At 43.3% G+C, this 27,415-nt stretch overlaps 2 protein-coding genes across 4 annotated transcripts in view; both read left to right on the top strand.

Annotated features, from left to right (window-relative positions):
- Window positions 1-4,099, top strand: part of Utp4 (UTP4 small subunit processome component) — a 36,975-nt gene extending 32,876 nt beyond the window's left edge. For all 3 annotated transcript variants that reach the window (XM_070004710.1, XM_070004711.1, XM_070004712.1), the window contains exons 15-17: window positions 681-866; window positions 2,753-2,863; window positions 3,896-4,099. In XM_070004710.1, coding sequence (XP_069860811.1) covers window positions 681-866; window positions 2,753-2,863; window positions 3,896-4,012 — 414 coding nt within the window. In that variant the 3' untranslated portion in view covers window positions 4,013-4,099. The remainder of the gene's footprint in view (window positions 1-680; window positions 867-2,752; window positions 2,864-3,895) is intronic.
- A 14,492-nt stretch (window positions 4,100-18,591) lies between these two features.
- Window positions 18,592-27,415, top strand: part of Sntb2 (syntrophin beta 2) — a 75,927-nt gene continuing 67,103 nt past the window's right edge. Inside the window, exon 1 of the mRNA XM_070004709.1 lies at window positions 18,592-19,188. Coding sequence (XP_069860810.1) covers window positions 18,618-19,188 — 571 coding nt within the window. The 5' untranslated portion in view covers window positions 18,592-18,617. The remainder of the gene's footprint in view (window positions 19,189-27,415) is intronic.

Here is a 27,415-nt window from a genome sequence, read left to right as displayed (position 1 = left end):
TTTTTCTTTTGGTTGGTTGTAGATGAGTCACTGTGATTAGAGACTAAGCGGGAAAATGACACATGACAGTATGTATTGTGTACATAAAACACCTCTGAAAACTAAAGAAGAAACTGAATGCCGCTGGTGTATTGAGGAAGAGGTTGTCAAGGATAACTTTTATTAAATTAGTAAACTTTTATTCTATAATTTACCTTAAAATTTTTTAAGTGGAAGAGCCTGGTACAGTGACTCAGGGCCATAATCCTAATTACTTAGAAGACTGAGTTCTGGGGCTGAGAATGTGGCTTAGCGTGCATGAAACCCTGGGTTTGATTCCTCAGTACCACATACACAGAAAAAGCCAGAAGTGGCACTGTGGTTCAAGTGCACTAGCCTTTAGCACAAGAGGTTCAGGGACAGTGACCAGGCCCTGAGTTCAAGCCCCAGGACTGGCCAAAAAAATAAGACTGAGTTTTGGAGGTAGTGAGATATGAGTGGTAGCACACCAACTAATCAAGCAAACTAATAAGCAAGTACGAGGCTGGGTTCAAACTATAAGTGGGGGGGTGTTATAAAACTTAATATGATGCAATCCTTGTTTATTTTGTTGGGAATGAAGGATAAATCCAGGAAGGAACCAGATCTCTGAAGCTAATGGTCACACACTGTTCTTTAGTCTCTGACATTTCCTTCCTCAGATATTTGAGTACAGCATCCCAGACAAACAGTACACAGAATGGAGCCGAACTGTCCAGAAGCAGGGGTTTCACCACCTGTGGCTCCAGAGGGATACTCCCATCACACACATCAGTTTTCATCCCAAGAGACCAATGCACATCCTCCTCCATGATGCCTACATGTTCTGCATCATTGACAAGTCGTTGGTGAGTTCTTCGGTGCTGCCTCCTCACTTCTATATGTTAAGGACCTGCATAAAGTGACTGCTTAGAGAAAAGGCACAATAAAGATGCCTTGTATAAGCTGGGTGCCAGTGGCTCACACCTGTAATCCTACTGCTCAGGAGGCTGAGTTCTGAGGGTCACGGTTCAACGCCAACTCAGGCAGGAATGTCCATGAGACTCTTATCTCCAATTAACCACTAGAAAATGGGAAGTGGCACTGTGGCTCAAAGCGATCCTTGAGCGAAAAAGCTCATATAGACAGTGCCGAGGCCCTGAGTTCAATCCCCACAACTGACAAAAACAAAAAAGATTCCTAGTATAATCTTTGGAGAAGGGGAGCTTTGTGTAACATATTTGCATTCCTGCTCTCAGGAGGCTTCAGGGACAGGGTTAGTTTTACATACTGGTTTTTTACTTCTATGACTTATTCTCTACTTTGCCAGTGAGCACTTAAATAGAAGAGTAATCAGATTAGTATTCAGAAGGTGACCCTCTAAAGGGAATACAGTTGACTTGGCAGATTTTACTTTCAACTCTGAATCCTGGAGTGACTAAGATGGTTTCATTACCTGATATCCAGGATAGCATTTTGACTTGCCGGATGGATGGTACTGACAGGCTTGATGTTTTGAGAAAGTTCAGCCAGGAAATTTTCAGACTGTATGATTATATTTCGGTGGGTGTGAGCATTTTCTTCAGTTTGACATTCCACCCTCTTTACCAGCTGCTATTCCATTTATCTCACGTTTACATGTCTTTTTGGGCAGGGGCTTTCTTTCCTAGGAACACTGTGGGCCACAGCCATGCCTGCCCAGTGCTTTGGGCTTAGATTACAACCAACATCTGCTGTTTCAGTATATCTGTGAAGGTGGGGGTGGAACATGTGTGGGTAAAGCAGCAGATGGCTTTAAAGGAGTTGTGCCCAAGGATGTATCACTGAAACCCATCTTGTGGGCTGTGGGTCCTCTGAGTGTATGAAGCAGAGCTGGCTGACAAGTGCCTCCTGTGAAATAAGTGGTACAGGAAGGGCCCTTCCTATGCACCTATTTCTCTAGCTCAGTCTAGATCACTTTTCCCCAGGTCCTGGTGATGAGTCTACCATTCTGCAACAAAGTCAGAGATGAAATACCATTTTCTTTGGCCAGCGGCAATCTCTTGAGGTGTCAGTGACAGCAGCGGGGGTGGTTTGTGTTGATGTTTTGCCTGGGGAGGCCTTCATCCAGTTAAGCAGTATGTAATGTACTGGGGAAGAGTCCAGAAAGCACAGAGCCTGCCCAGACTAAGCTCCTACTCCTACTGATTTGTTCCTTTATGACAAGTAGTTACTGATAAGCATGGACAAAAACCTCATCCTGTCCCTTTGATCTTACTGGTATGCAGTACCGTGTTCTCTCTTGCCTCCTCTTGCTCACCTCTTCTTGTCACAACTTAGGAGAGTGCTACCACTCTCCTGAAGTAAGGGTAGTTAAGGAAATGGGATACACAACATAAAGATGAAAAATGGTGTTGTCCTGAAAAATGAACACCTTCCTTTGGTCTGTAGAAGTCAATAAAAACTGGGTGCTGGTAGCTCATAGCTTATACTCCTACTTTGTAGGCTGAGATCTGAAGATTGCAGTTCAAAGCCAGCCCAAGCAGGAAAGTCCATGAGACTCTTTATTTCCAAGGAACTACTCAGAAAAAGCCAGCAGTGGTGCTGTAGCTCAAGTGGTAGAACACTATCCTTGAGTACAAAGCAGCTCCGGGGACATAGCCTAGGCCCTGAGTTCAAGCCCCAGGACTGGCAAAAAAGAAAAGTGACCGAGGACATTGAGCATGCTAGACAATAGGAGTAACAATTTAAATAGTAAATCTTTTTTTCTTTTTAGCCTCTGCCAAATGATAAAACTGTGTTCTACAATCCTCTTCCTCCCACGAATGAATCAGATGTATTCCGGAGGCGCACAGTCCATGCCTTTAAAATTTCTAAGATATATAAGGTAAAACATCTTGGGTTATATTCTAGCTGGTTGGCTTCTTGTGATGTTCTGAAAGCTTCACAATAGGAAAACAAGAAAGAGCAGCTTCAGTTTATATGTAAGAACCTGGTTTGGGGAGATGAGTGACCTTTCTGAAGTTTTCTGTACCTTGTGTCTATATTTCATTGTTCTGAACTCAGAGGTGGGTGTGTCACTCCAATTCCAAATGAAATGTAAAAGGTGATATTGGTGCTCAGGTAAGAGTCATTAGTATGATTGTTTGCTTTTCAGTACAGTTTCTTGTTGGAAAATATTTTACAAAAATTTAAAGCAAATGGAAGTTATTGAATTTGTTATGAGTTTCTACTCTGGCTAGCCTTTTCACTATATATAAAATAAATGCAATTTAGCCCGGCTCTGATGTCTCATACCTGTAATCCTAGCTACTCAGGAGGTTGAGATCTGAGGATCATGGCTCAAAGTGGTAGAGTGCTAGCCTTGAGTGAAAAAGCTCTGGGACAGTGCCCAGGACCTGAGTTCAAGCCCTACATCAGACTCCCCCCCACCCCCCAAAAAAATTTTTTTTAATATGTATGTGTGTGTGTATATATATATTTACCCATTGAACTTATAATAATATTATTTGACCCAATTCATAAGTTTCATCAGGTATCTTTTTTGGGGGGGGGGTTCCCGATCGTGGGGCCTGAACTCTGGGCCTGGACGCTGTCCCTCAGCTCTTCAGCTCAAGGCTAGCGCTCTACCACTTGAGCCACACCACTTCTGGCTTTTTCTGTTTTTGTGGTGTTGAGGAATCGAACCCAGGGCCTCATGCATGCAAGGCAAGTGCTCTACCACTGAGCCACCTTCCTAGCCCTCATCAGATTTCTTTGTAATTAATTCAGCTAAAAGCTTCCAACCTTTTTGAGTCAAGAGAACAGGAAAGGTTATTAAAGATTTCTACAGATTCTTTCATCCTTGTGTAAGATGAACCTTTTAGTTCTAGTGGCCTGGACTATAACTCCTGGTAGCATCACTGTTTTCTCTTTACAGCCCTTACTCTTCATGGATCTTCTGGATGAAAGGACACTTGTGGCAGTAGAACGGCCCCTGGATGACATCATTGCTCAGCTCCCACCACCTATCAAAAAGAAGAAATTTGGAACTTAGAGAAGGGACTTTGTGTCCTTTCTTGAACTGTCTGCCTAGTTTCTCTTCACAAATCATGATAATAAAACAAAATTATTCTTCAGGACTCTTCATTGCAAATGCTATCTTCCAAAATTATACACATTAGCTTCTCTTTGTCAGATAAAAGAAAATGGAGGTTGGCCGCTGATGGCTCATTAATATAATCTTAGTTATTCAAGAAGCTGAGATCTGAGGACCATGGTTTGAAATCCGCCCAGGCAAGAAAGTCTGAGACTTATCTCCAATTAACTACCAAAGGCCAGAAGTGGAGCTGTTGCTCACGAGCACTAGCCTTGAGCAGCAAAGCCAAGGGACAAAACCCAGCCCCTAAGTTCAAGTCCCAGTATTGGTTCACAAAACACAAAGAATTAACAAAGTTCAGGTATTGCCAGCTGCTTAATACAGTTCAGATTAGCTATAAACCCATCTAGTCGTCGCAGGTCCTGTGTGTTCTTTAAACCCGTCTTGGGGGGAAAATTTAGATAGATAGATAGATAGATAGATCCCTCTGTTTACTTACTGTAGATTGACATTTTTGCCAATGTACAGTCTATGCAAAAGTATGGGAATCTGCCCAGCATTGCCCTGGAGGGCAGGCAGCTATAGTCACTTACCCAAGATTATCTCACCACTAATATAGTCAGCCTTGCTGTTCAAGGAATGATTGTTACTTCAGCATCATAAGGGAGTACTTCATCTGAAAACTGCATGCCTTTGACAGTTAACTATTAATTTTAACAGAAAAAAGTCAGAAGCTTAGGGATATAGCTCATGGGTAGAGTGCCAGCACACAAAATAAGGCCATGGGTTTGATGCATAGCACTGTTACTACCCATCATGACAGCTTCCAAAGATAAACATTGGGGTGAGAGTAGAAGTGGAAGTGGGAATCTAAGAGCCAGCCCATTATGTATGTCACCTTTCTGTTTTCTACCTCTTTCCCCCTCTCTCTTCAGCCTGCTTTCCCATTGTTATTCCCATGGGTGCTTCCAATGACTAGTTTTAATATGATCTTTACAGTAGTAGTTAACATGAACTGAGCAGATAGATTTCTTTCACATCTCAGTGAATGTATTGTGAGTTATGGGCAGAGAAGTAAATGGGTTCTGATGGCATGTAAAGTGCTGTGAAAATGATTTTTGTTAAGGTGAATGAACCCCACTGTCTATTCAGGAAAGGGAAATGAGAGAGGAGAATTTAAGACATGTGCGAAGAGAAGTAACAGGTTGTAAGAGAGCCAAGCAATGTCCAGTCATTGATGACGTAAAGGACAGTGTATCTTAAGTTTGATAAGAGGGATTGGATTGCATAAGGTTTACAATGGTTGCTACTCTGCCTCTCCTTGCTAAGCTTTACAGTGACAGGAGTAATTTAAACAAATATCTGCTACTTCCTGGGTCATCTGTGTTAAAATTCTCTTCTTGAATAAATTTCCTTTTGTAAGTAAGGCATTTGTCCCAGGTCGTTGGACTGGATTGTTCATTACCTTTTTAGTAGGTGTGGGTAATCTTGGCCTTCCTTTAAAAAATGTCTTTTAAGTCTTGTGTGATTAACACCAAAGTTGAGACTGTCTCTAGTCTCAGCTATTTGGGAGGTGAGATTGGATCAAGGTTTCAGACCAGCCCAGGGAAAATGTGAGACACTATTCAGACCAGCTATACAGAGGGCAAAAGTAGGAAGATTTTAGTCCAGGCCATTAGTCTACACTGAATATGAGCAGGGAGGCTAGGATGCTTGAACTGAAGCAAGAGCTGTAAATTCAGAGAATCCTTATTAACTGGTCTAATTTATGATGTGAGTTATATTTCTTTTTCAATGCTGGGGACCGAATGTAGGACCAGATAAGCACTCTACCTCTAAGCTGTGCTCCTAGCTTACTTAACCATATCTGAAACCTCATGGATTATGGAGGATAATACTTCTGACAGAGGGCCCACAGATCATCTAAATGAAGAAGTAAAACTTAAAGTGGAATGCATTCCTTTGCAAGGTTTTCAGCTAGTGATTTGGACTTCCATAAATGGTATGGGAAGTAAGAGCTTTGGGCCTTGAAATTCTTCCTAAGTAGAAAACAATACAAATGAAGCAGAAACAGATTGGGACATGTTAGAGAAATGGAGAAGAGAAGGCAAACTGGTGCCTGCTTCCCCCTTGGTGTGGGGTGTAGGAATTTGTGTAAGCTGGGCATTTAGAAATTTCATTTTAGGAATTATTTCTGCTTTGGGCAGTGTGGACTACTGCTTATTTGGGCTGTAACAGAAGAATTTTGATCCAAATAATAGTCTTGTTTTTTTTTTTTTCTTTTTACTTGCCAATCTGACTCAAATGTTTAAAAATTTTATGTTTTCCCATGTCCTACTTGGTAATCTGCTATATGAGTGGATAATTGAAAGTTAGAAATATACTTTCAGGCCTTTTGAAAGCTGTCTTTTGAGCAGGGTACCAGTGGCTTACATCTATCCTGGCTACTCAAGAGGCTGAAATTTTATTTTTTAGGGCGGGGGGGGCTCTGGATGTGGGGCCTAAACTCTGGGCCTGGGTGCTCTTTCAGCTCTTCAGCTCAAGGCTAGCACTCTACCACTTGAGCCACAGCTCCACTTTTTCTTTTTGCTTATGTGGTGCTGAGGAATCGAGCCCAGGACCTCATGCATGCAAGGCAAGCACTCTTACCACTGAGCCACCTTCTCAGCCCCAAGAGGCTGAAATTTGAGGATTGGGGTTCAAAGCTAGTGCAGACAAAGTCCACAAGTTTTTTTGTTTGTTTTTTTGTGGGTCATGGGGCTTGAACTTGGCCTGGGCGCTGTCCCTCAGCTCAAGGCAAGCGCTCTACTGCTTCAACCACAGCACAACTTCTGGTTTTCTAATGGTTAATTGGAGATAAGAGTCTCACAGAATTTTCCGCCCAGGCTGGCTTTGAACCGTGATCCTCAGATCTCAACCTCAGTAGCTAGGATTACAGGCATGAGCCATCGGTGCCTGGCATAGTCCACAAGTTTCTTTATCTCCAAATAACCACCAAAAGCTGGAAGTGGAGCTGTAGTTCAAGTGGCAGAGAACCAGCCTGGAGTTTTTGACAAAGCTAAGGGATAGTGTCAAGGGCCTGAAGGTTCAAGCCCCAGTATTGACATGGATTTTTTTTTTTTTTTTTTTTTTTTTTTTTGTCAGTTGTGGGGCTTGAACTCTGGGCCTGGGCGCTGTCCCTCGGCTCTTCAGCTCAAGCCGAGCGCTCTACCACTTGAGCTACAGCGCCACTTCCGGTTTTCTGATGGTTTATTGGAGATAGGAGTCTCACGGTCTTTCCTGCCCGGGCTGGCTTTGAACCGCGATCCTCAGATCTCAGCCTCCTGAGTAGCTAGGATTACAGGCGTGAGCCACCAGCGCCCGGCGGATTTTTTTTTTTTAAGGTTTTCTTGAGCATCAGAACTTGCTTCAAGGTGTGAGGATGTGGTTTAGTGATAATGTGCTTATTACCTAGTATGCATAAGAGCCCAAGTTAATCCCCAGCTCTGCAAAAAAAGAAAAAAAGATTGGAGGTGGCTCCAGTGGTAGAGTGCCATCTATAAGGAAAAAGTGTGATTTAAGAGCTGGGCACTGGTGGCTCATGCCTGTAATCCTACTACTTATGAGTCTGAAATCTAAGGATCATGGTTCAAAGCCAGCCCAGGTAGGAAAGCCTTGCCCTTGAGTAAAAAAAAGCTCAGGGACAACACCTAGGTTCTGAGTTCAAGCTCCAGGACCAGCACAAAAAAAACAGGTGCTTGAGAACATGAGGCTCTAAATTTAGGCCCTGACCCCATTCCCCACCCCCAACTATTTACAAGAGATACTTCATTCTGGGTCACAGTATTTACTGTAGGTAAATTTACTTTATCTCAGGTTTGATAAAAAGGAACTGACTGGACAAGATTTACAATGGTTAACACTCCATACCCCTTAAGCTTTACAGTGATGGGAATAATTTAAATAAATAGCTGTAGAAAGTAGGGCTTTTCTGGTTATTGGGAGTAGAGGAAGAAGCTGCGATTTTTATATTCAAGGAAATGGAGGCCAAGAGGAAAGGAGGTGATTTTTCTCATGATTACACACTGATTTGCCTCCAGCAAATTTGCTGTCTCTTAGTTCTAGAGATCTGATGTGATGACTATCACATCATGGCATCCAAAGGATTTTCCATTTCACAAGCTGCAGGAAAGGCATTTAGGCATTTCTTCCTCTGGCTGACATTAATCGAGCTATAATACTGAGTTGTGTGGGTGGTCATTTGTGTTAATCATAGAATGTCTCAATGAACGGCCTACCTAGTACATTGTCTCCCACTGCCCACATTGGGTATTTGGGGATAATTTCTGTATGTAAAAGTGTTTGCTCAAACTATGTCCATGCTCTGTCACATTTAATTGCCCTTTTAGGCTGGCTGTCTTCCCATCGGCAGCTCTCATTTCTTTATCCTTGCTGATAGACTAATCTGAAGCCCATCTTGTAATTGTCTTTTTTTTTCTTGAGCCAGTCCTGGGACTTGAACTCAGTTCCTAAGTACTGTCCCTGAGCCTTGTTGCTCAAAGCTAGTTCTCTACTACTTGAGTCATAGCTCAGCTTCCCACTTTTGGGTGGTTAATTGGAGGTAAGAGTTCATGAACTGGCTGGGGAATGTGGTTTTGTGGTAGAGTGTTTGCCTAGCATGCATGAAGCCCTGGGTTCGAATCCTCAGTACCACATAAACAGAAAAAGAAGTAGCACTGTGGCTCAGTGGTAGAGTACTAGCCTTGAATCCAGAGAGGCCCAGGGACACTGCACAGACCCTGAGTTCAAGCCCCAGGACTGGCAAGAAAAATAGAGTTCATGAACTTTCCTGCCTAGACATCCATCTTTAGATCCCAGCCTCTTGAGTAGCTAGGATTACAGGTGTGAGCCACAAGTGCCTAGCAAAAATGTCATTTTTATTTTACATCTTCCTGTTTACTAATGACTTTTCTCACCTTTTTTCCCCCCAGCTATTTGGTGGCACAACTTGCTTGTTTAAAACCTTTTTTGCCTTTTTTTTGTAATGTGCCTTTTTCTTTTATAATTAAAGATATTTTATGATGTAGGTGAATATCATCCAAGAAGTTACACAGTAAAGTTTTAACTAGACATGTGGTTATTAAGCACTTGAAATGTAGCTAGTTTGACAGTAGCTTTTTGACAGTTGGACAGTACAGATTTAGTCATGTTATTATATTATTGTGTCCAGGAAGCTATAAAACTTAATATAAATTTATTACTGCCTGCTGTATACTGCGCACCAAGAACAAATGAACAATACAAGGTCAACCCTCCAGAATTTACTGACTTACTTGGTCAGAGAAATAGACCTGCGACACTGCATTGAAGGTGAGCAGCAGTATGGGTGGATCAAGTTGGAGATGGGAGATAGTCTTTGAGTAATCATTCCCAGAACTGGGTGGTAATTAGCAGGGTGGAAGGGAGACAGAGGGAAGGGGATATTCCTGGAGCATTCCCAGCATAACCAAGGTTCATAGATGAGATTGGAATGGTCCCCACCTCAAGGCTAAGCTGTTGGAAATAGGTGGAAAGACAAGTAGAGTTGGATAAAGAGCCATTAAGCCAGCTGGGTGTCGGTGGCTCACGCCTGTAATCCTAGCTACTCAGGAGGCTGAGATCTGAGGATCGCAGTTCAAAGCCAGCCTAGGCAGAAAAGTCTGTGAGACTCTTATCTCCAATAAACCACCAGAAAACCAGAAGTGGCGCTGTGGCTCAAGCTGTAGAGCGCTTGCCTTGAGCTAAAGAGCACAGGGACAGCGCCCAAGCCCAGAGTTCAAGCCCCATGACTGACCAAAAAAAAAAAAAAAGCCATTAAGCCAACATGTACTGAGAAATAAGACCAATTGAGTTAAGGCTTATAGTCTGGTTAAGAATTTTCATTCAGTATTTTGGGCAACTGGTGGTTCATGGAGGCTGAGACCTGAGAATTGTGGTTCAAGACAGACTAGGCAAACAAGTCAGAGGGACTCATGTCCAATAAAAAGCTAGAAGTGTAAACATGGCTCAAGAATAGAGCATTAGGTGGGGGGAGGGGGGAGGCAGGGAAGGGAAGTGAAGTGTAAACAAAGGAGGAGGCTGCAATGCTTGGTAAGAAATGTATGCATTATCCTGCCCATGTAATTGTAGCCCCTCTGTACAGTATGTTGTCAAATAAAATAAAATACAATTTAAAAAAAAAAAAAAAAAAAAAAAAAAGAATAGAGCATTAGTCCTGGGGGCAGTGGAAGAGGGGGATGGGTGAGAGCACAGGGTCCTAAGTTTAAGTTCTAGTATCAGCAGCAAAAAAAAAAAAAGAAAAAAAAGTAGTTTCATTCAGTGGAAAAGTGAGTCACCCACATTGAATGAAAAGGCACAGTGAAAGTAAAGGGCAGAAGAGGCTGGAATTTTGGGAAGCCAAAAACCAGGCTGCTATGTGTTTCTGACTTGTTCATGTTTTAGTTGCCACACAAAGTGCAACAGAGTCGATGTCTTCAATAAGAGAAATAGATTTTCTCATATTCTCACAAGATCAAGATCAAGGTATGAACAAGATTGGTTTTAATCTGAGGTTATTCTAGGTTTATAGATTTAATCTATACATTTTAGAAGGAGATAATAAAGTACATGAAGTCTGGGCATTTGTGGCTGACACCCATAATCCTAGCTACTGAGATCTGAGGATTAAGGTTCAAAGCCAGCCCAGGCAGCAAAGTCCATCAAACTCATCTCCAGTTAACCACTCAAAAACCAGAAGTGGCAGCCGGGCGCTGGTGGCTCACGCCTGTAATCCTAGCTACTCAGGAGGCTGAGATCTGAGGATCGCGGTTCAAAGCCAGCCCGGGCAGGAGAGACCGTGAGACTCCTATCTCCAATAAACCACCAGAAAACCGGAAGTGGCGCTGTAGCTCAAGTGGTAGAGCGCTCGCCTTGAGCTGAAGAGCTGAGGGACAGCGCCCAGGCCCAGAGTTCAAGCCCCACGGCCGACAAAAAAAAAACCAGAAGTGGCATTGTGGCTCAAGTGGTAGAGCTGTAGCCTTGAGCACAAAGGCTCAAGGGCAGTGCCCAAGCTGAGTTCAAGCCCCACAACCAACAAAAAAAGTATGTCTAAATCATGGAAGAGCTATGAAACCTAGCACTGGTGGCTCACGCCTGTCTGTAATACTGCTCAGAAGGCTGAGATGTAAACATCACGGTTCAAAACCAGCCCAGGCAGGAAAGTCCATGAGACTTTTTTATTTCCAATTAATTACCAGAAAGTGGCAAGTAGAGCTGTCACTCAAGTGATAGAGCACTAGCTATGAGCAAAAAAGCTCAGGAACAGCAATGCAGGCCCTGAGTTCAAGACCTAGGACCAGTGCACACACACATACACACACAAAATCCATATCCCTTGCTTTAGTCAGACTTTTCATTGAAGAGACAAAAAGGTGATTAAATCAATTGAAAGGAGGAAAGATTTTGGCTCCCATGTTCAGTTCATAGTCTGCTTGCTACATTGCTCTGGGTCTGTGGTGAAGCAGAACACCTGGCAGAACAAAATACCACCTGGCAGCCGAAAGCAGGAAGGTCTCAGGGATAGATGTACTTCTCTCAAAGGCATGATCCAGTGACTGCTTCCTCCAACCTCTTCCTAGCTCATTGAGGAACTCAGTGCCCTGGTAACCCTTCATCTCTCAATAGGGTCATCATCTAGGGACCAACCTATTAACACTTTATATATATTCATATAACACTTTATATTTCAAACCACAGCACCTACCTCCTCCCCAAAAAAATGACCTTAGGAAGAAGTTAAATCTGTGACTTAAAAGCCTAGGAATGAGGCTGGGAAGGTGGCTCAGTGGTAGAGTGCTTACCTTGCGTGCTTGAGGCCCTGGGTTCAATTCCTCAGCCCCACATAAGCAGAAAAAAGCCAGAAGTGGCACTGTGGCTCAAGTGGTAGAGCACTAGCTTTGAGCTGAAGAGCTGAGGGACAGTGCCCAGGTCCAGATTTTCAGGCCCCACGATTAACAAACAAAACAAAATGAAAAAAATTCCTAGTAATGAGCTGGGTAATGGTGGCTCATACCTATAACCCTAGCTACTTAGGTTGAGATACGAAGATTCTGTTTTCAAGCCAGCCCAGGCAGAAAAGTCAGTGAAACTCATCTCCAATTAGTCACAGAAAATGCTGGAAGTAGCACTGTGGCTCAAGTGATAGAGTGCTAGAAAAGTTGCTAAATGGGCTGGGAATGTGACTTAGTGGTAGAATGCTTGCCTAGCATGCATGAAGCCCTGGGTTTGATTTCCTCAGTACCAGATAAACAGAAAAAGCCAGAAGAAGTGCTGTGGCTCAAGTGGTAGAATGCTAGCCTTGAGCAAAAGAAGCTGAGAGACAAAGCCCAAGCCCTGACTTCAAGCCCTAGAACTGGCAAAAAAGAGAAAGAAAGAAAGAAGGAAAGAAAGAAAGAAAGAAAGAAAGAAAGAAAGAAAGAAAGAAAGAAAGAAAGAAAGAAAGAAAGAAGGAAGGAAGGAAGGAAGGAAGGAAGGAAGGAAGGAAGGGAAAAGAAAGAAAAGAAAGAAGAGAATCTCAGAGCCCAGAGTTCAAGCCCCAATACTTGCAACAAAAAGAGAGGAAAAAAAACTAGAAATGCCATATGTCAATGAACCTGTTTTGGGGCTTAGTGACATATGAAGAATGAACATAGAAGCTGACTCTTAAAGTCATAAGGCACTAAAAATTTTGTTAGAACTGGTGGTGGAGGAAATTGGACTTTTATTTTTAGACCCTATTTGAATTTCATGACCAATTATGCGATTTTCATAATTGTCAATAAAAAGCACTGGTGCTTTTCCATAACTAAGTGAATTCATTGAGACTAAACTGCTTAATATGTACTTGCTAATACTTTCCTAAAAAAAAGTCACAGAGCTTCAAAACTGTCACCAGCTGTTTTCCATTAGGAATGTGGTTAGCAGATGTGGGTTTTCATAGTCATAATGCATGAGATAGTTAATTTTTTATTTTTATTTTTTAGGTTTCAGATGGATAGTGATTTATCTTGGCAGGATGAGTTTTAAAATATGCTTGTATCAGCAAAAGTATATATGCACCTTTCCTCCTTTTAATATGTTTGTGTTGGAGAGTAGTATTTTAGTTTTTCAGTTTTTTTTTTGGGGGGGTGGTGGTGGTGGTACTTAGTGCCTGCTAAGCAATTGGTCTACCACTTGAGCCACACCCCCAATCCTTTCTACTTTAGCTTTTTTTTTTGTCGGCCGTGGGGCTTGAACTCTGGGCCTGGGTGCTGTCCCTCAGCTCTTCAGCTCAAGGCGAGCGCTCTACCACTTGAGCTACAGCGCCACTTCCTACTTTAGCTTATTTTTCTAATGAGGTCTTGCTTTTGTCTGGGCTTCCCAGGAACCTCAAACCTCCTGCTTTCTGAGTAGCTGGCATTACATTTGTGAACCCCAGCAGCTGACATATTGCAAGGCATTTCTACCAGAAAGCTGTCTTGGAATCTGTCTTCTGACTGAGGAAGTGTTAGGTATGGATTATTTTTTGAAGTTGAGTTTAGATTGGTTCTTTTACAAGCCTATTTCTCCCTTTGGCTCCTTCTTTAGTAACAATTGAGCAGCTCTTGCTTTTGTTACGTTGGCATCAGGCCACCTTTGTGGCAGTGACCTTCGGGCTTACTAAAAGCTGCAATTTGGCCTGGGGGCCCTCCTTCCTTGTGAAATTACACAACACTCAAAACCTTGGAAGCAGCCCCATATCCACTGATTGTTTTTGTTGATGGACTCTTGGCAATATGTTTTGTCACCAAAATATGGCCATTTGCCCTTTATGCCTAGAATCAAATGGTATTAGGGCAGCCTCATTTCTAGATAAAGTTGGAGAGTTTCTACCAAAGGCTTTAATGTTGCTTCTGAAGGTGAGCAGGTAATAACAGTTGGTAATTTTTATGGGACCTCACGCCTGTGCAACTCAGTGTTGTGTATATATCATCTCACCCAATCCTGAACCTCACAATCCCCTTTCAGAGAAAATGATACATGAATATTTCTGGAGAACAGGCTCATAACTTCAGCCTTTTGAGTATTTTACAATAGCAGGTGGCCAAACTAGGATTTGAACTGTATATTATGCTGTCCTATGAGGAGGGGAACAAAAAAAAAAAACCATTTAGCTGGGTGCTGGTGGCATGTCCGTAATCCCAGCTACTCAGGAGGCTGAGATCTGAGGTTTGCAGTTCAAAGGACAAGAAAGTCCATGAGACTCTATCTCGAATTAAGCACTAAAAAACTGGAAGTGGTGCTATGGCTGGAAGTGTTTGAGTGCTAGCCTTGAACAAAATTGCGCAGAGATAGAGCCCAGGCCCTGGTTTCGAGCCCCATAACCAACACCCCCCCCAAAAAAAAGACCATTGAGTTTCAAGACAGCATAGAATCAAGAGACTGAGTCAGAGGATTGTAGGATGAAATCATAGAACCTGAGAGCTAAGACAGTTCCCTTTTAAAACTAGCAATGATCTCTGCTTGTTCTGAGAACTAGTAAAAGATTAAAGAGTAATATAGACAGTGAATTTGATGTTACATTGCATACATGTTGTAACTACACAATGAAACCCCTTTTCACAATAAATATCTGCTAATAAAAAGATTCATAGGTGACAAGAATGAAAGCCATTTCCTTTTTGAGATGGAATGTTTGTTCAAAGAATGAGCTGATCTTTTCTTGCTGTTCTTAGGAAACCATAGAAACAGATGTGTATTCTTTCAGATTTTATTCTCCATAGTAAGTAAATATCCACTATTTGAGATTTCCTAGATGGTAATTTTCACTCTGCAAGGAACCAGTAGCTTAGGGAAGGACTACATACAGTGCAAAAAGCACTGTATTTCAATCAATTCCGTGTGTAATGAGTTCCTTCTCTTCAAGACATTGTTTTTCTAATAGAGGAGAAGAAAATTAAGTTGATAGGTGGTCCCTGCTCTCCTGTAGTTTATAATTTACTTGGGCAAATCAGCAAGACACATTATTAAATTGTTGAAAGGAAAAATCCCCATGAGTTCAGGGAAACGAAGTCAAGGAAAGCTGGGATGAGATTTTGCTGGGGTAAGGGCAATGGGTGAAGGGAACAGGAAATATTTGCAAAGACTCACGTGGGAATATGGGAAACATCATTGGGAGATAGTGGGTTGGTATGTTTGTTAATCTGAGAATGTTGGAGAGTTCATTTAGTTTCTGATGGAAGACCTAAGTAAATACAGCTTGATAGTTTGGAGATTTTTACAGATATATTAAAAATAAATTTTCACTGGTGTCTCATAATTGTAATCCTAGCTACTTAGGAAGCTGAGATTGTGGTTCCAGTCCAGTGTGGGCAAAAGAGTCCATGAGACTCTTATTTCCAGTTAACCACCAGAAAACTGAAAGACCGGAAGTGAGGCTGTGGCTCAAGTGGTAGAATGCTTGCCTTGAGCTGAAGCGTTGTGAGGGACAGCACCCAGGCCCAGAGTTCAAGCCCCACGACACCCACCCCCAAAAAAAAGCCAGCAAACCGCCAGAGTGGAACTGATGACTCAAGTGGTAGAGCGCTAGGCTAGCTTAGAATGGAAAAGTTAAGTCACAGCATCCAGGTCCTGAGTTCAAGCCCCAGAACTAGCACGAAGAAATGTAAAATGCTAAGAAAACACTACTAAAATATCCAGATACCAATCTCTATTACCTTTCCTCCTCCCGAGGTTAAATATTTTGTTATATAACTTATCTTATGTAAGTGTCCTCACTATTAAACTGCGACTTCCTCCCACTCTATTGACAAAAAGTCCTTGATACTCTTGGAAAGCCTTTCCACAACTTCCCTTTTGCTAATAAAGGTGTCCTCAAGTGCCCCACCTCTGGGTGATAGCATAAGCAAAAGTGCTCATAACTAATGCTCATACACGAAGGAGCCAGCTGCCAAATGCTTTCTAACAAGCAGAAATTTCACACAACTCAGGTCTCTGGGGGCTCACGCTTCAGCTGGAGCCAAGCCAGAAATGTCTGTGACTGCAGGTGCACTCAGGCACATTGAGACCTGCTAGAACAGTAAGCTGGCTTCACTGTTGTTGATTTAGGACAAGGGCTGGAGGGTTGAGCTTTTGCTGACATTTGCAGCTTGGAAAATCCTGCTCCACTAATTGCAAAGAAGATTGTGCTGTAATGATTTTTTTCCTTTCTTTTTTTTTTTTTTTTTTTTAATAAGACACATTTCTCATTTTGAATTCTTTCCTCACATGGGTTCTGGATCCTTCCCAGACTCAATTTTAACCCCTGACTCTTTTGGAAGTTTCCGTCTGGACATGTACGTGCTTTCAAAGAATGGTGCATGCTATAACTTCTCAGCCTCAAATGTGTACTCCGAGTGAGCAAGTAAGCTCCTTTTAGCAACTGATGGATGTTCCCTCTGCTTGTCTCCCGCCTTCCCCCCTTCCTGCCCAAAGAAAGCATGAGGATTTCACTTCTTCTGCTGAAGGCACCTTTCTCTTAGAGGACACCTTGACTGACCTGATGATTTTGCTGAGACTTTTCTTAGTAGTGTGGTTTCTAGTCTTAATTCTTTTTTTTTTTTTTTTTTTTGTGGGTCATAGGGCCTGAACTCTGCACCTGGGCGCTGTTCCTCAGCTCTTCAGCTTAAGGCAAGTGCTCTACCACTTGAGCCACCACGCCACTTCTGGCTTTTCTCTGCTTATGTGGTGCTGAGGAATCGAACCCAGGGCCTCATGCATGCAAGACAAGCATTCTACCACTGAGCCACCTTCACAGTCTCTGGTCTTATTTCTTGAGCAAAAGCACTAGACAAGGAAGTTAAATTTGTCTCTTCATTCTTATTGTGTATGTTGGACCAAAGTCTTCAACAGTTTGGTTCTCAATTTCCTCAGCTCCTCTAGCCCTCTAAACTAGAAGTGGTCTTTGGCCTTTGGTATAGGACATCTCTAGAATTAGATGAAAAGTCATGGATTCCAAAATCCAGCATAGATACCAAATTTTGTATATGATTTGTGGGAATGCTAATCTATACTACCTCCGTAAAGAGTGATGACCTCCAGTGTAAGCAAATGAGGTCCACCAAGTACAAACTTCACCATTTGATTATATGAAGCTTTTCACATCCTGTCATTCCCATTGACTCCATGCTGTGTCCACCTTGGAGTTCTGGCAGCTTAAGTAACCATCTGTGCTGTCTAATGTGTGTTGACTGGGCTAAAGGATACCTAGATAACTGGTGTTTCTGGATGTGTGTGTGTCTGTAAAGACAGTAGCTTTGATAGACTTAGTAAAAACAAGGTTGCCCTCACCAACATGCACAGGTATCAGCCAGTCAGTTGAGGGGCAGGAGTGGAATAAGAAGGCAGAGGATGACTTCACTGTGAACTGCGTTATCTCTCTTCAGTCCTCAAATGTTGACACTCCTTCCTCTTCTCAGGCCTTCAGGTTTATACTTCCATCATTGGTCTCTTCTGGTTGGATTCAGAGCACACTAATCAAATGTAGTTTGCAGATGGCCTATTGTGGGATTTAGTCTTTATAATCTTGTGACCAATCCTTTATAATCTACATGTCTAGATATCACATTGGTCTGTTTCTCTGGAGAAAGCTAAAAAGTCTCATGTTACAAATAGCTTTGAGGCCTGAAAGACATTGTCCCCTCTAATTACAAGTAAGTATGCAGGTGATTACAAAGCAGACTGACAGGGGCTGGGAAGGTGGCTCAGTGGTAGAGCGCTTGCCTTGCATGCCTGAGGCCCTGGGTTCGATTCCTCAGCACCACGTAAGCAAAAAGAAAAAAGCCGGAAGTGGTGCTGTGGCTCAAGTGGTAGAGTGCTAGCCTTGAGCTGAAGAGCTCAGGGACAGCGCCCAGGCCCAGAGTTCAGGCCCCACGACCGGACCCCCCCAAAAAAAAAAAAAAAAAAAAAAAAAGCAGAGTGACAAAGTCGGGATTCATGCCTCTGGATCTTTGGCTCATGCTTTCTTTGCCTTCTGTGATTTCCTCCATTTTCATCTCTGTGAAGCTGACTCCAGGTCTAAGCAAATATTCTTTTGATTCTGTTTTGGGAGCCTTTGCTACAGCCTCTTAACCACAGAGTATCACACCTAGATTATTGGTTCTGTGTCTTCCTTTCCCACTAGACCACATCTCTCAGCTAATCTCTGCGGAAGCCCTAACCCCAGGGCTGAGCTCTCGGTTCACAAGGAACGGACCAATCAATGCAAGAGTTGAGTGTGCCACCCTGTCCTGCAGGCTTGCAAAGTGCTTCTCCAAACTGATTTTTGCTTTCCGCGTCTGGGCAGCTCTCCCGTATAAAGTTCAGGAGTTGGAGGGACTCCGGGGAAACCAAAGAAATGCAGCTCGCTGCGCCGCGTTCAAGCTAAAAGGGGACCTAAGTGCTTCACCTCCCGGAAGCGGCCTCGCCGGCCCGGCCCGCCCCCGCCCCGTCGGGAGCTGGGCGTGTCCTTCATGAATAATTAACGAGCCGGGGGGAGGGGCCGGCCCCGCCCCCTCAGGCGGGAAGGGGGAAGCGCCGAGGCTGCCTGACTGGAATGAGGGTAGCGGCGGCGTCTGCGGGAGCCGGGCCGGCCATGGCGGTGTGGACGCGGGCTACCAAAGCGGGGCTCGTGGAGCTGCTCCTCCGGGAGCGCTGGGTCCGAGTGGTGGCCGAGCTGAGCGGGGAGAGCCTAAGTCTGACAGGCGACGCCGCGGCGGCCGAGCCGGAGCCGACTCTGGGGCCGGCGGCGGCTTTCAACGGCCTCCCGAACGGCGGCGGCGCGGGCGACTCGCTGCCCGGGAGCCCGAGCCGAGGCCTGGGGCCCCCGAGTCCGCCCGCACCGCCGCGGGGTCCCGCGGGCGAGGCGGGCGCTTCGCCGCCCGTGCGCAGGGTGCGGGTGGTGAAGCAGGAGGCGGGCGGCCTGGGCATCAGCATCAAGGGCGGCCGCGAGAACCGGATGCCGATCCTCATCTCCAAGATCTTCCCGGGGCTGGCGGCGGACCAGAGCCGGGCGCTGCGGCTGGGCGACGCCATCCTGTCGGTGAACGGCACGGACCTGCGCCAGGCCACTCACGACCAGGCCGTGCAGGCGCTGAAGCGCGCGGGCAAGGAGGTGCTGCTGGAGGGTGAGCGGGGGTGAGCGGGGCCGGGCGGCCGGGCGGCCGGGCGGGGGGGGGGGGGGGGGTCCGGGCTCGCAGGCGCGCAACTTTGTTTCTACCACCCTGCCCGGTTTGCAGGGTGAGCCGGGTTTCTCGGCCTCTCCCACAAACTCCTTTTTTTCTTCTTCTTCCTTCTTTCCTCCTCTCTTTTTTTCCTGGGGCTCTGAGTGTGGAAACACTGATGCTCCTTTGCAAGAAAAGTTGGGCAGCCGCCGAAGTGTGGCTTGCAGCCCCTAAGAGAAACTCCGCTGAGAGTTAAAGAGGGCGAAGAAAAAACAACGAAACAACACTGCCGGACCTGGAGCTTACCCCTTCTTGCAGGGACAAGCTGACATTCAGAACTACAGGACGCCGATCGGCTCTGCTTCTCTAGATCTCTCATTTTTCCTTCCTTCCCTCCCTCTCTCCCTCCTTCCCTCTCTCCCTGTCCTTCCGTCCTTCCTTCCTTCCTCCCTTCCTTCCTTCCTTCCTTCCTTCCTTCCTTTCTTTCTTTCTTTCTTTCTTTCTTTCTTTCTTTCTTTCTTTCTTTCTTTCTTTCTTTCTTTCTTTCTTCTCAGAAGTGCCGATTTGGCCCTTCACTCCCCTCTGGCTCTCTTGGCGACTGGGTCTGTTTTAAAAAAAAAAAAATAATCTACACGTTGCCAGCAGTATGCTTGGGCAAACCACCAAAGCGCTAGGTAATTTATGGGAATTTAACCCATCATTGGCTCTCAACAATAACCAAAGGAGATCATAGCACTTCACTGAAGGCAGAGAGCTGAAACAGCAACTTTGTGTGCCTAATGAGCCTTGTTTAACAGTGGAAGTTCACGTGTTTGAACACTTACTGCCAACTAGAGTTTTGCCCCTTTTGCAAGAGACTGGTGCCAGCTTCTTACCATTCACAGGCGCGCTGCTTCAAGGCTAGTAGCCTTTTGTCAGAAACTTGAAATGATGTGTATTAACAAGATAAGTTTGAATAGCCAGAATTTTTCTTTACCTGAAGTTTATATGTGATCTGTGTCCTAGATCTCTTCTGATGAATTTATGGAGCTAAGACGAAATGAAATCTTATCTCCAAGGACTCATATGGGTCGGAGGTGATAGAGTATTGTAAATGAAAAAGTCATTTGCTTACTTGATATATTTTTGAGTGATCAGTTTCCTTTCACTGGTGATTCAGTCACTCCAGGAGCATTTATTTATTGCTGGTTCTGAATTAGTGAATATAAAAGATGCTCTCTCTACTTGGTCTCTAATTAAAGAAAAGCTAGAAATGCAGAACAGTTTATAGGGAGGAAAAACATCAAGTACTTGCTTGTGTAGAGCCAATTATATATAAATGTTAGGAGGATGCAAACTTAGGAAGTATTTAATGGAGATGGGATTAGTCAGGGAGAGCTTTTTCAAGAAACTGAATCTTAAGCTAGGTCTCTGGGGGAAGTGATGGATATAGATTGGCAGAGATGAGTCAGGAAGGATTCCTGGCAGAAGAGAGTAGGACTGAGGATGGGGGTAGGGGACCAGAAGTCTAACTCTGTGTGTGTGTATGTATGTATGTGTATGTGTGAACGTGTGTACTTGCTGCACATATGAACTTACCCCTATGTGTGACCAGTCTTAAACTCTTGATCTTTCTACCTTAGCCTCCACACCACCCAGTTTTACTTTCTTATAAATCTTCCTTTGAATCTTTAGGGAAGTATTAGTAAGGCAATGATTTAATGTGTTCTAATGATAAAACTCCAGTGTCCCACCTTTGCAGTATTTTACTTATTGATCTTAAATCCTACTTTTAGGTGGGATTTAAGGAATTAGTAATAATAAGAGGATGGTAGGGGCTAGGAATATGGCTTAGTGGTAAGAGAACTTGTGTAGCATGCATGAAGCCCTGGCTTCAATTCCTCAATACCACATAAGCAGGAAAAGCCAGAAATGGTGCTGTGGCTCAAGTGGTAGAGCACTAGCCTAGAGCAAAAGAATCTCAGGGTCAGTGCCTGAGTTCAAATCCCAGGACTGGAAAAATAAAAAGAAAAAAAGAAAAAAAAAGGAGAGTAAATATAGATTGTGGCTTAGATGTATGTAAAAAATGTTACTTTGAATATGTACCTTGAAATTGATCTAGGTAAGCATTTGCTTATAAATTCTTAGAGCAGGAATACTGAATTTGGTATAACTTACATAGTATACAGCAGTGTTGGTTAGACAATCCAAGCCTTTATACGCTATTAAAAATACAAAATGAAAAATAGCTTCTGTTTAGATACAGAACCTGGTATTTATAGCAGTAAAATGAAAATCACCTAGTAAATGCTTCTTAGTATTCATTAGTCTATAATAGACCACATGTGTTTTTAGAAAGGCTTACGGGTGGCAGCAGCATAATAACATATTTATTAAATGCCTTTTTACCTAACACATAGGTTCTATTTTATTTTTCTACTTTGTATAAGTTAAGCAGTTTTTGACCTTAAAGGTGTGGGGAAGACAGTATGGTAGATTTATGTTGTGTTTTTTTTTTTTTCTTTTTGCCCTAGTCCTGAGGTTTGAACCCAGGGCCTGGATGCTGATCCCCAGTTCCTTTTGCTTGGACTATCATTTGAACCACAGCTCTACTTCTAGCTTTTTTTGTAGTTTATTGGTGATAAGGGTCTCACAGACTTTCCTGTCCAGATCTCAGCCTCCTGAGTAGCTGTAGTCTTGAGCCACTGGCACCCAGCTTGATGTTGCATTTTTAATCCAAACACACACAAATAAAATTGCTCAATAACAAAATCACTGAAAACAGTAACCAGTCAAACATTCATAATTGCAAGCTGATTTTCTCATCTAGGTGGGCCACTTTTAAAGGGTTTATCTGTGTCCCCATCATCCCATCTATTCATTCAGAAGACTAAAGCAGGAAGATCACTTCAAGTTCAAGGCCAATATAGACTCTGTCTCCAAAAAAGAACAAACAAAAAACCCCAACCTTTTTCTTATTCCTTGAAATTGGCAGGCTATATTGTTCATCCATCAGATGTTTGAAAACTTGAAAAACTTGCCTTAACATAGCATAGTGATGCTCTTTTTGTGGTGTGGGCAGGGAATTTCAGGCATGTTCTTGCTACCCACATGCCAAGGAAAGCTGTAGTCTCTGTTTGCCTGAGGTTAAGGAACTGAGCTACGTGTGTGTTTTTTTTTTTAATTTCAGGGATTTGTAGAAAATGCCCATTCATTCACTCATCAAATATTTATTCTGTTCTCTCCCCCCCCCCCTCTTTTTACCTTATCCTGTTAGTGATTTTCCTTTGTCCAAGGAAAGCATCCTATCCAAAGAATGGTATAATCAGCTCGGGACAGAGCACTTATCTACATACAAATACTGATTTAAAAAAATAGAATACTTCTTGGTGGTGGTGGTGGTAGTATTAGTTTTTGTTTTGGGATTTTTTGTTTTGTTTTGTTTTTCTTTTTAGAGGGGGCAACCCGGAGATACAGAAAGGAAAGGAGGAAGGGTGAACAAATGCAATTGGGCTATCACTATACATTCTGCAGAAAAGAAATTATAGTATATAACTTGTGGGCAGGGATGGGAGGGGGAAAATTTGGGAAAGTGAAAGGATGACATTATCCAAAGAGAGAAATGTACTCATCAGGGCGCAGGTGACTCAAGCCTGTAATCCTAGCTACTCAGAAGGCTGAGATCTGACCATTGCAGTTCAAAGCCAATCCGGCAGAAAAGTCCCTGTGAGACTCTTATCTCCAAATAACTACTCAAAAACCAGAAGTAGCACTGTAGTTCAAAGTGGTAGAGCGCTAGTCTTTTTTTTTTTTTTTTTAATGCCGGTCGTGGACGTGAACTCTGGGCCTGGGCGCTGTCCCTCAGCTCTTCAGCTCAAGGCGAGCGCTCTACCGCTTGAGCCACAGCGCCACTTCCGGCTTTTTCTGTTTATGTGGTGCTGAGGAATGGAACCCAGGGCCTCAGGCATGCAAGGCAAGCACTCTACCACTGAGCTACCTTCCCAGCCCGAGCGCTAGTCTTGAACAAAGCTCAGGGACAGCACCTAGGCCCTGTTCAAGCTCCACAAAAAAGAAAAGAAAAGAAATACTCATTACCTGACTTATGAATGGTAACTCCTCTATACAGCACCCTGTTATATATTTTTTTTTAAGTAGAATACTGGGGCTGAGGAGGTGGTTTAATGGTAGAGTGCAAGTAGAATATTGTTAGGTATCACTGGCTCATGCTTATAATATTAGCCTCTTAGGAAACTGAGATTTGAGAATCAGAGTTAAAAGCCAACCATGTCAGACAAATCTTGAGACTTACTTACAGATAACCAGTAAAACTGAAAGTGAAGATGTGGCTCAAGTGGGAGAGTGCCAGATGTTAGCCAATAAAAGCCAAGCAACGGTTCAAGCCTGGTACACACACACACACACACACACACACACACACACACACACACACGCACGCACACACACACACATGCACGCACGCACGCATACATGCACGTGCACGCACACACACATACAGTGTGACTGTGGCAGAGTTGAAGAATGCAGAATGAGAATGGGGAAAAACAATCCCTTTAACCATGATTTCATTTTTGCTATTTTCCTTGGTTCCTTTCATCTTGTACCCTATTATTCTTTGGTTCCAGAGAAATTAATAGCTCTTCCATGAGGTAAGAAGAGCTGCAGCCTGAATTTAAGAAGGCAATTAATTTGCTTCTAACCCAGGGTTTCCCATACTTGGCAGTATTCATATTTGGAATCAGGTCATTCTTACACAGGGACCTGTCTGGTGCGCTATAGAATGTTTAGCACCAATTTCAATTCTTTTTTTTTTTTTTTTGCCAGTCGTAGGGCTTGAACTGTGGGCCTGGACACTGTCCCTTAGGCTCTTCATCTTAAGGCTAGCGCTCTACCACTTGAGCCTCAGTGCCACTTCCAGCTTTTTCTGTTTATGTGGTGCAGGGGAATCGAACCCAGGGCCTCATGCATGCAAGGCAAGCACTCTACCACTGAGCCACCTTCCCAGCCTCAATTTCAATTTTTATGAGCCCAGAAGCACTTGAAGATACTTGATACTTGATTACTGCTCTTGGGAAGTTTAGAGTTGAGATGAGAGAGGTAAGTAAGTACAGCAAAGGGCTAAAGTACTATTATAATAGAAGTTTGGAGAGGGCACAGTATAATAGCCACATGTTCATAAAGGGAAGAGGCTGAGAATATGCATAAAGGGGTTCATGGAGAATTGAGCCTTTGTGAGAGAAGAGAGCTGCCATCAATAAAGACACAAAAAGTAAGAGACACTGAGAAGTTATTTTGCCCATTAAGGGTAAAGTACATGCAAGGATTTTGTGGTCAGACATGGGTTTGTTTCTGGCTATTGGTTTGTAACCCCCTAGGCAAGTTACTCAGTCTTGCTACACCTCAGTTTCTTCATCTGTGAAGTAGGGGTGGTAAAAATACCTCCCTCAAAGAGTTGTTGTTCATTTGACAGTTTGTGTGCTAGGTGCTTCATTAGACCCTGGGAATATAGCAGTGAACAACAACAAAAATCTCTGAGTAGGAAAGGTAGGACTGACTTGGTCTCAAAGGTATGCTGTGAGTTAACAAAGATACATTCAACCAGAAGGGCAACTTGTTAAAACTCCCAAGACTTCATCTTTGCCTGAGAAGAAATAAATGGTACAAGTTTAGGTGAGCAACTTAAGAATGAATTTCTTTATTTCTTGGATGTAAGCAATTTTTTTCAGGTTTTCTGTTTTTTATCTCCTACACAAGGCATTTTTTCTTTCCCTTCTTAAATTTTTGCACTTATTTTACAGTAATTTCTCTTCCTTCACACTATTTACTCAGAACCCTAAGACTTACCATTCAATGTGTACTGTGTTTGTGGTTAGTGACTGTTAGCCTTGATACTATGGCAATGCAGATTAGATAGCCTTTGTATAAATAATGTAGGTTGTAAGCATAACAGGGTAACTCCACTCACCTATTAGATACACTATGTTGAATTTACTGTGTCCTTTGTGCTACACAGAACTGATCCAGAAAGTTTCTAGAGTTTATATTTTTAAGGGTATAATACTAATTAAGTAAATATGAATTAAGCTACATATTAAAAAGTGTTCCAGAGTTAATTAGCAAAAATGGTTTAAGTGTCCAGCTTAAGATCTGACATTTGAAAAATATATTTTTTTCTTTAGCAGTACTAAGGTTTGAATTCAGGGCCTTTGAGCCCTGAACGTGTGTGTGTGTGTGTGTGTGTGTGTGTGTGTGTGTGTGTGTGTGTGTGTGTGTGTGTGTGTGTGTGTGTGTCCAGTGTGTGTGTGTGTGTGTGTGTGTGTGTGTGTCCAGGGCCTTTGAGCCCTGAACTTAATGTCTAGTGTGTGTGTGTGTGTGTGTGTGTGTGTGTGTGTGTGTGTGTGTGTGTGTGTGTGTGTGTGTGTGTGTGTGTGTGTGTGTGTGTCCGTCCGTCCATCCGTTGTGAACTCTGGGACTTGGTGCTGTCCCTCAGCTCTTCAGCTCAAGGCTAGCTCTCTACCACTTGAGCCACCATGCCATTTCTGGCTTTTTCTGCTTATGTGGTGCTGAGGAATTGAACCCAGGGCCTCATGCATACAAGGCAAGCACTCTACCACTGAGCCACCTTCCCAGGCCAAAATTAATGTCTTTGAAGCTATTCTTTCTTTTTTTTTTTTTTTTTGGTCAGCCGTGGGGCTTGAACTCTGGGCCTGGGTGCTGTCCCTCAGCTCTTCAGCTCAAGACAAGCACTCTACCACTTGAGCTACAGCGCCACTTCCAGTTTTCTGGTGGTTTATTGGAGATAGGAGTCTCACAGTCTTTCCTGCCCAGGCTGGCTTTGAACCGAGATCCTCAGATCTCAGCCTCTTGAGTAGCTAGGATTACAGGCGTGAGCCACCAGCGCCCGGCAAGCTATTCTTTCTTGAATACTGTTGAAATGTCATCTCTTATTACCTAAATATAAAGTAGTATGATTCTATCTACTAAAAGAAAATTATGTACAGAAAATAGACTGGCATAAAATTTAACTTCATAATTAAAAAGAATGTTTGTATCTAGGATTCTTTGAAATTTTGAGTGTTGTGTATAATATGGGGCTTTTTCTGTTCATCAAGGAACATGTAACAAATGCTGCCAACATTTTTAGGCTTACAAGTTGAAGAAGTTGGTTTGGATTCCCACACTGGCACTTTCTTCAGAGTATATTGAACAAATTCAGAGTATATTGAACAAGCTGAGTGACTCCTGGGGAAAACATACATTTTTTTTTTTTTTTTAATTTGGTGCTGCCTATCAAATCCAGGGCCCTATGCTTGCTTACCATGCTTTCTACCATGAGCTATACCCCTACCCTTACAGGTTCTTATAAGACTTTGCATATTCATTAACCTTATGTTTCTGTGCTTTTTTTTTTTTTTTTTTTTTGGGGTTGGTAGTGGGGCCTGAACTCTGGGCCTGGGCACTGTCCCTCAGCTCTTCAGCTCAAGGCTAGCGCTCTACCACTTGAGCCACAGCGCCACTTCTGGCCTTTTCTGTTTATGTGGTACTAAAGAATTGAACCCAGGGCTTCATGCATGCTAGGCAAGCACTTAATTACTCAGCCACATTCCCAGATATTTCTTAGAGTTTCCTTCATACTAAAATACACCTTCCAGATTATTACCAAAATATGAGAAGTTGGTTGATAATAATAGAGTAGTTATGAAAGTTCTAAGAACATTTTTTAATTTTTAGGAACCCTAATCAGGCATAAATTTGATCTCAGTTGATGGTAACTGCAGCTGATAGTTCACTACTATGTAGTCCTTTCTGTGTAAAGCTCATTCTACTTTGAGATCACCTAGGTGTGTTTGTTCACAAGGGATGAGATACAGCCTGTGGTGAAGGGGTAATGTTCTGCTATTCCAGGGTAACTGCTGAGGGATCCAGTGTTCTTGCCTAGGTCAGCACACTGTAAGAAACACCTTAATAACAAATAATTCTTCTTGGGCTGGGAAGATGGCTCAGTCGTAGAGTGCTTGCCTTGCATTCATGAGGCTCTGGGTTTGATTCCTCAGCACCACATAAGCAGAAAAAAGCCAGAAGTGGCGTGCTGGCTCAAGTGGTAGAATGCTAGCCTTGAGCTGAAGAGCTGAGGGACAGCGCCCAGGCCCAGAGTTCAAGCCCCACGACCGACCAAAAAAAAAAATATTCTTGC

Source organism: Dipodomys merriami, unplaced genomic scaffold (genome assembly GCF_024711535.1).
Source record: "Dipodomys merriami isolate MVZ:Mamm:240054 unplaced genomic scaffold, mDipMer1.0.p SCAF_64, whole genome shotgun sequence".
Taxonomy (NCBI): Eukaryota; Metazoa; Chordata; class Mammalia; order Rodentia; family Heteromyidae; genus Dipodomys; species Dipodomys merriami.
The sequence above is the reverse complement of the archived record's forward strand: the minus strand, read 5'-3'. Positions and strand labels throughout refer to the sequence as shown.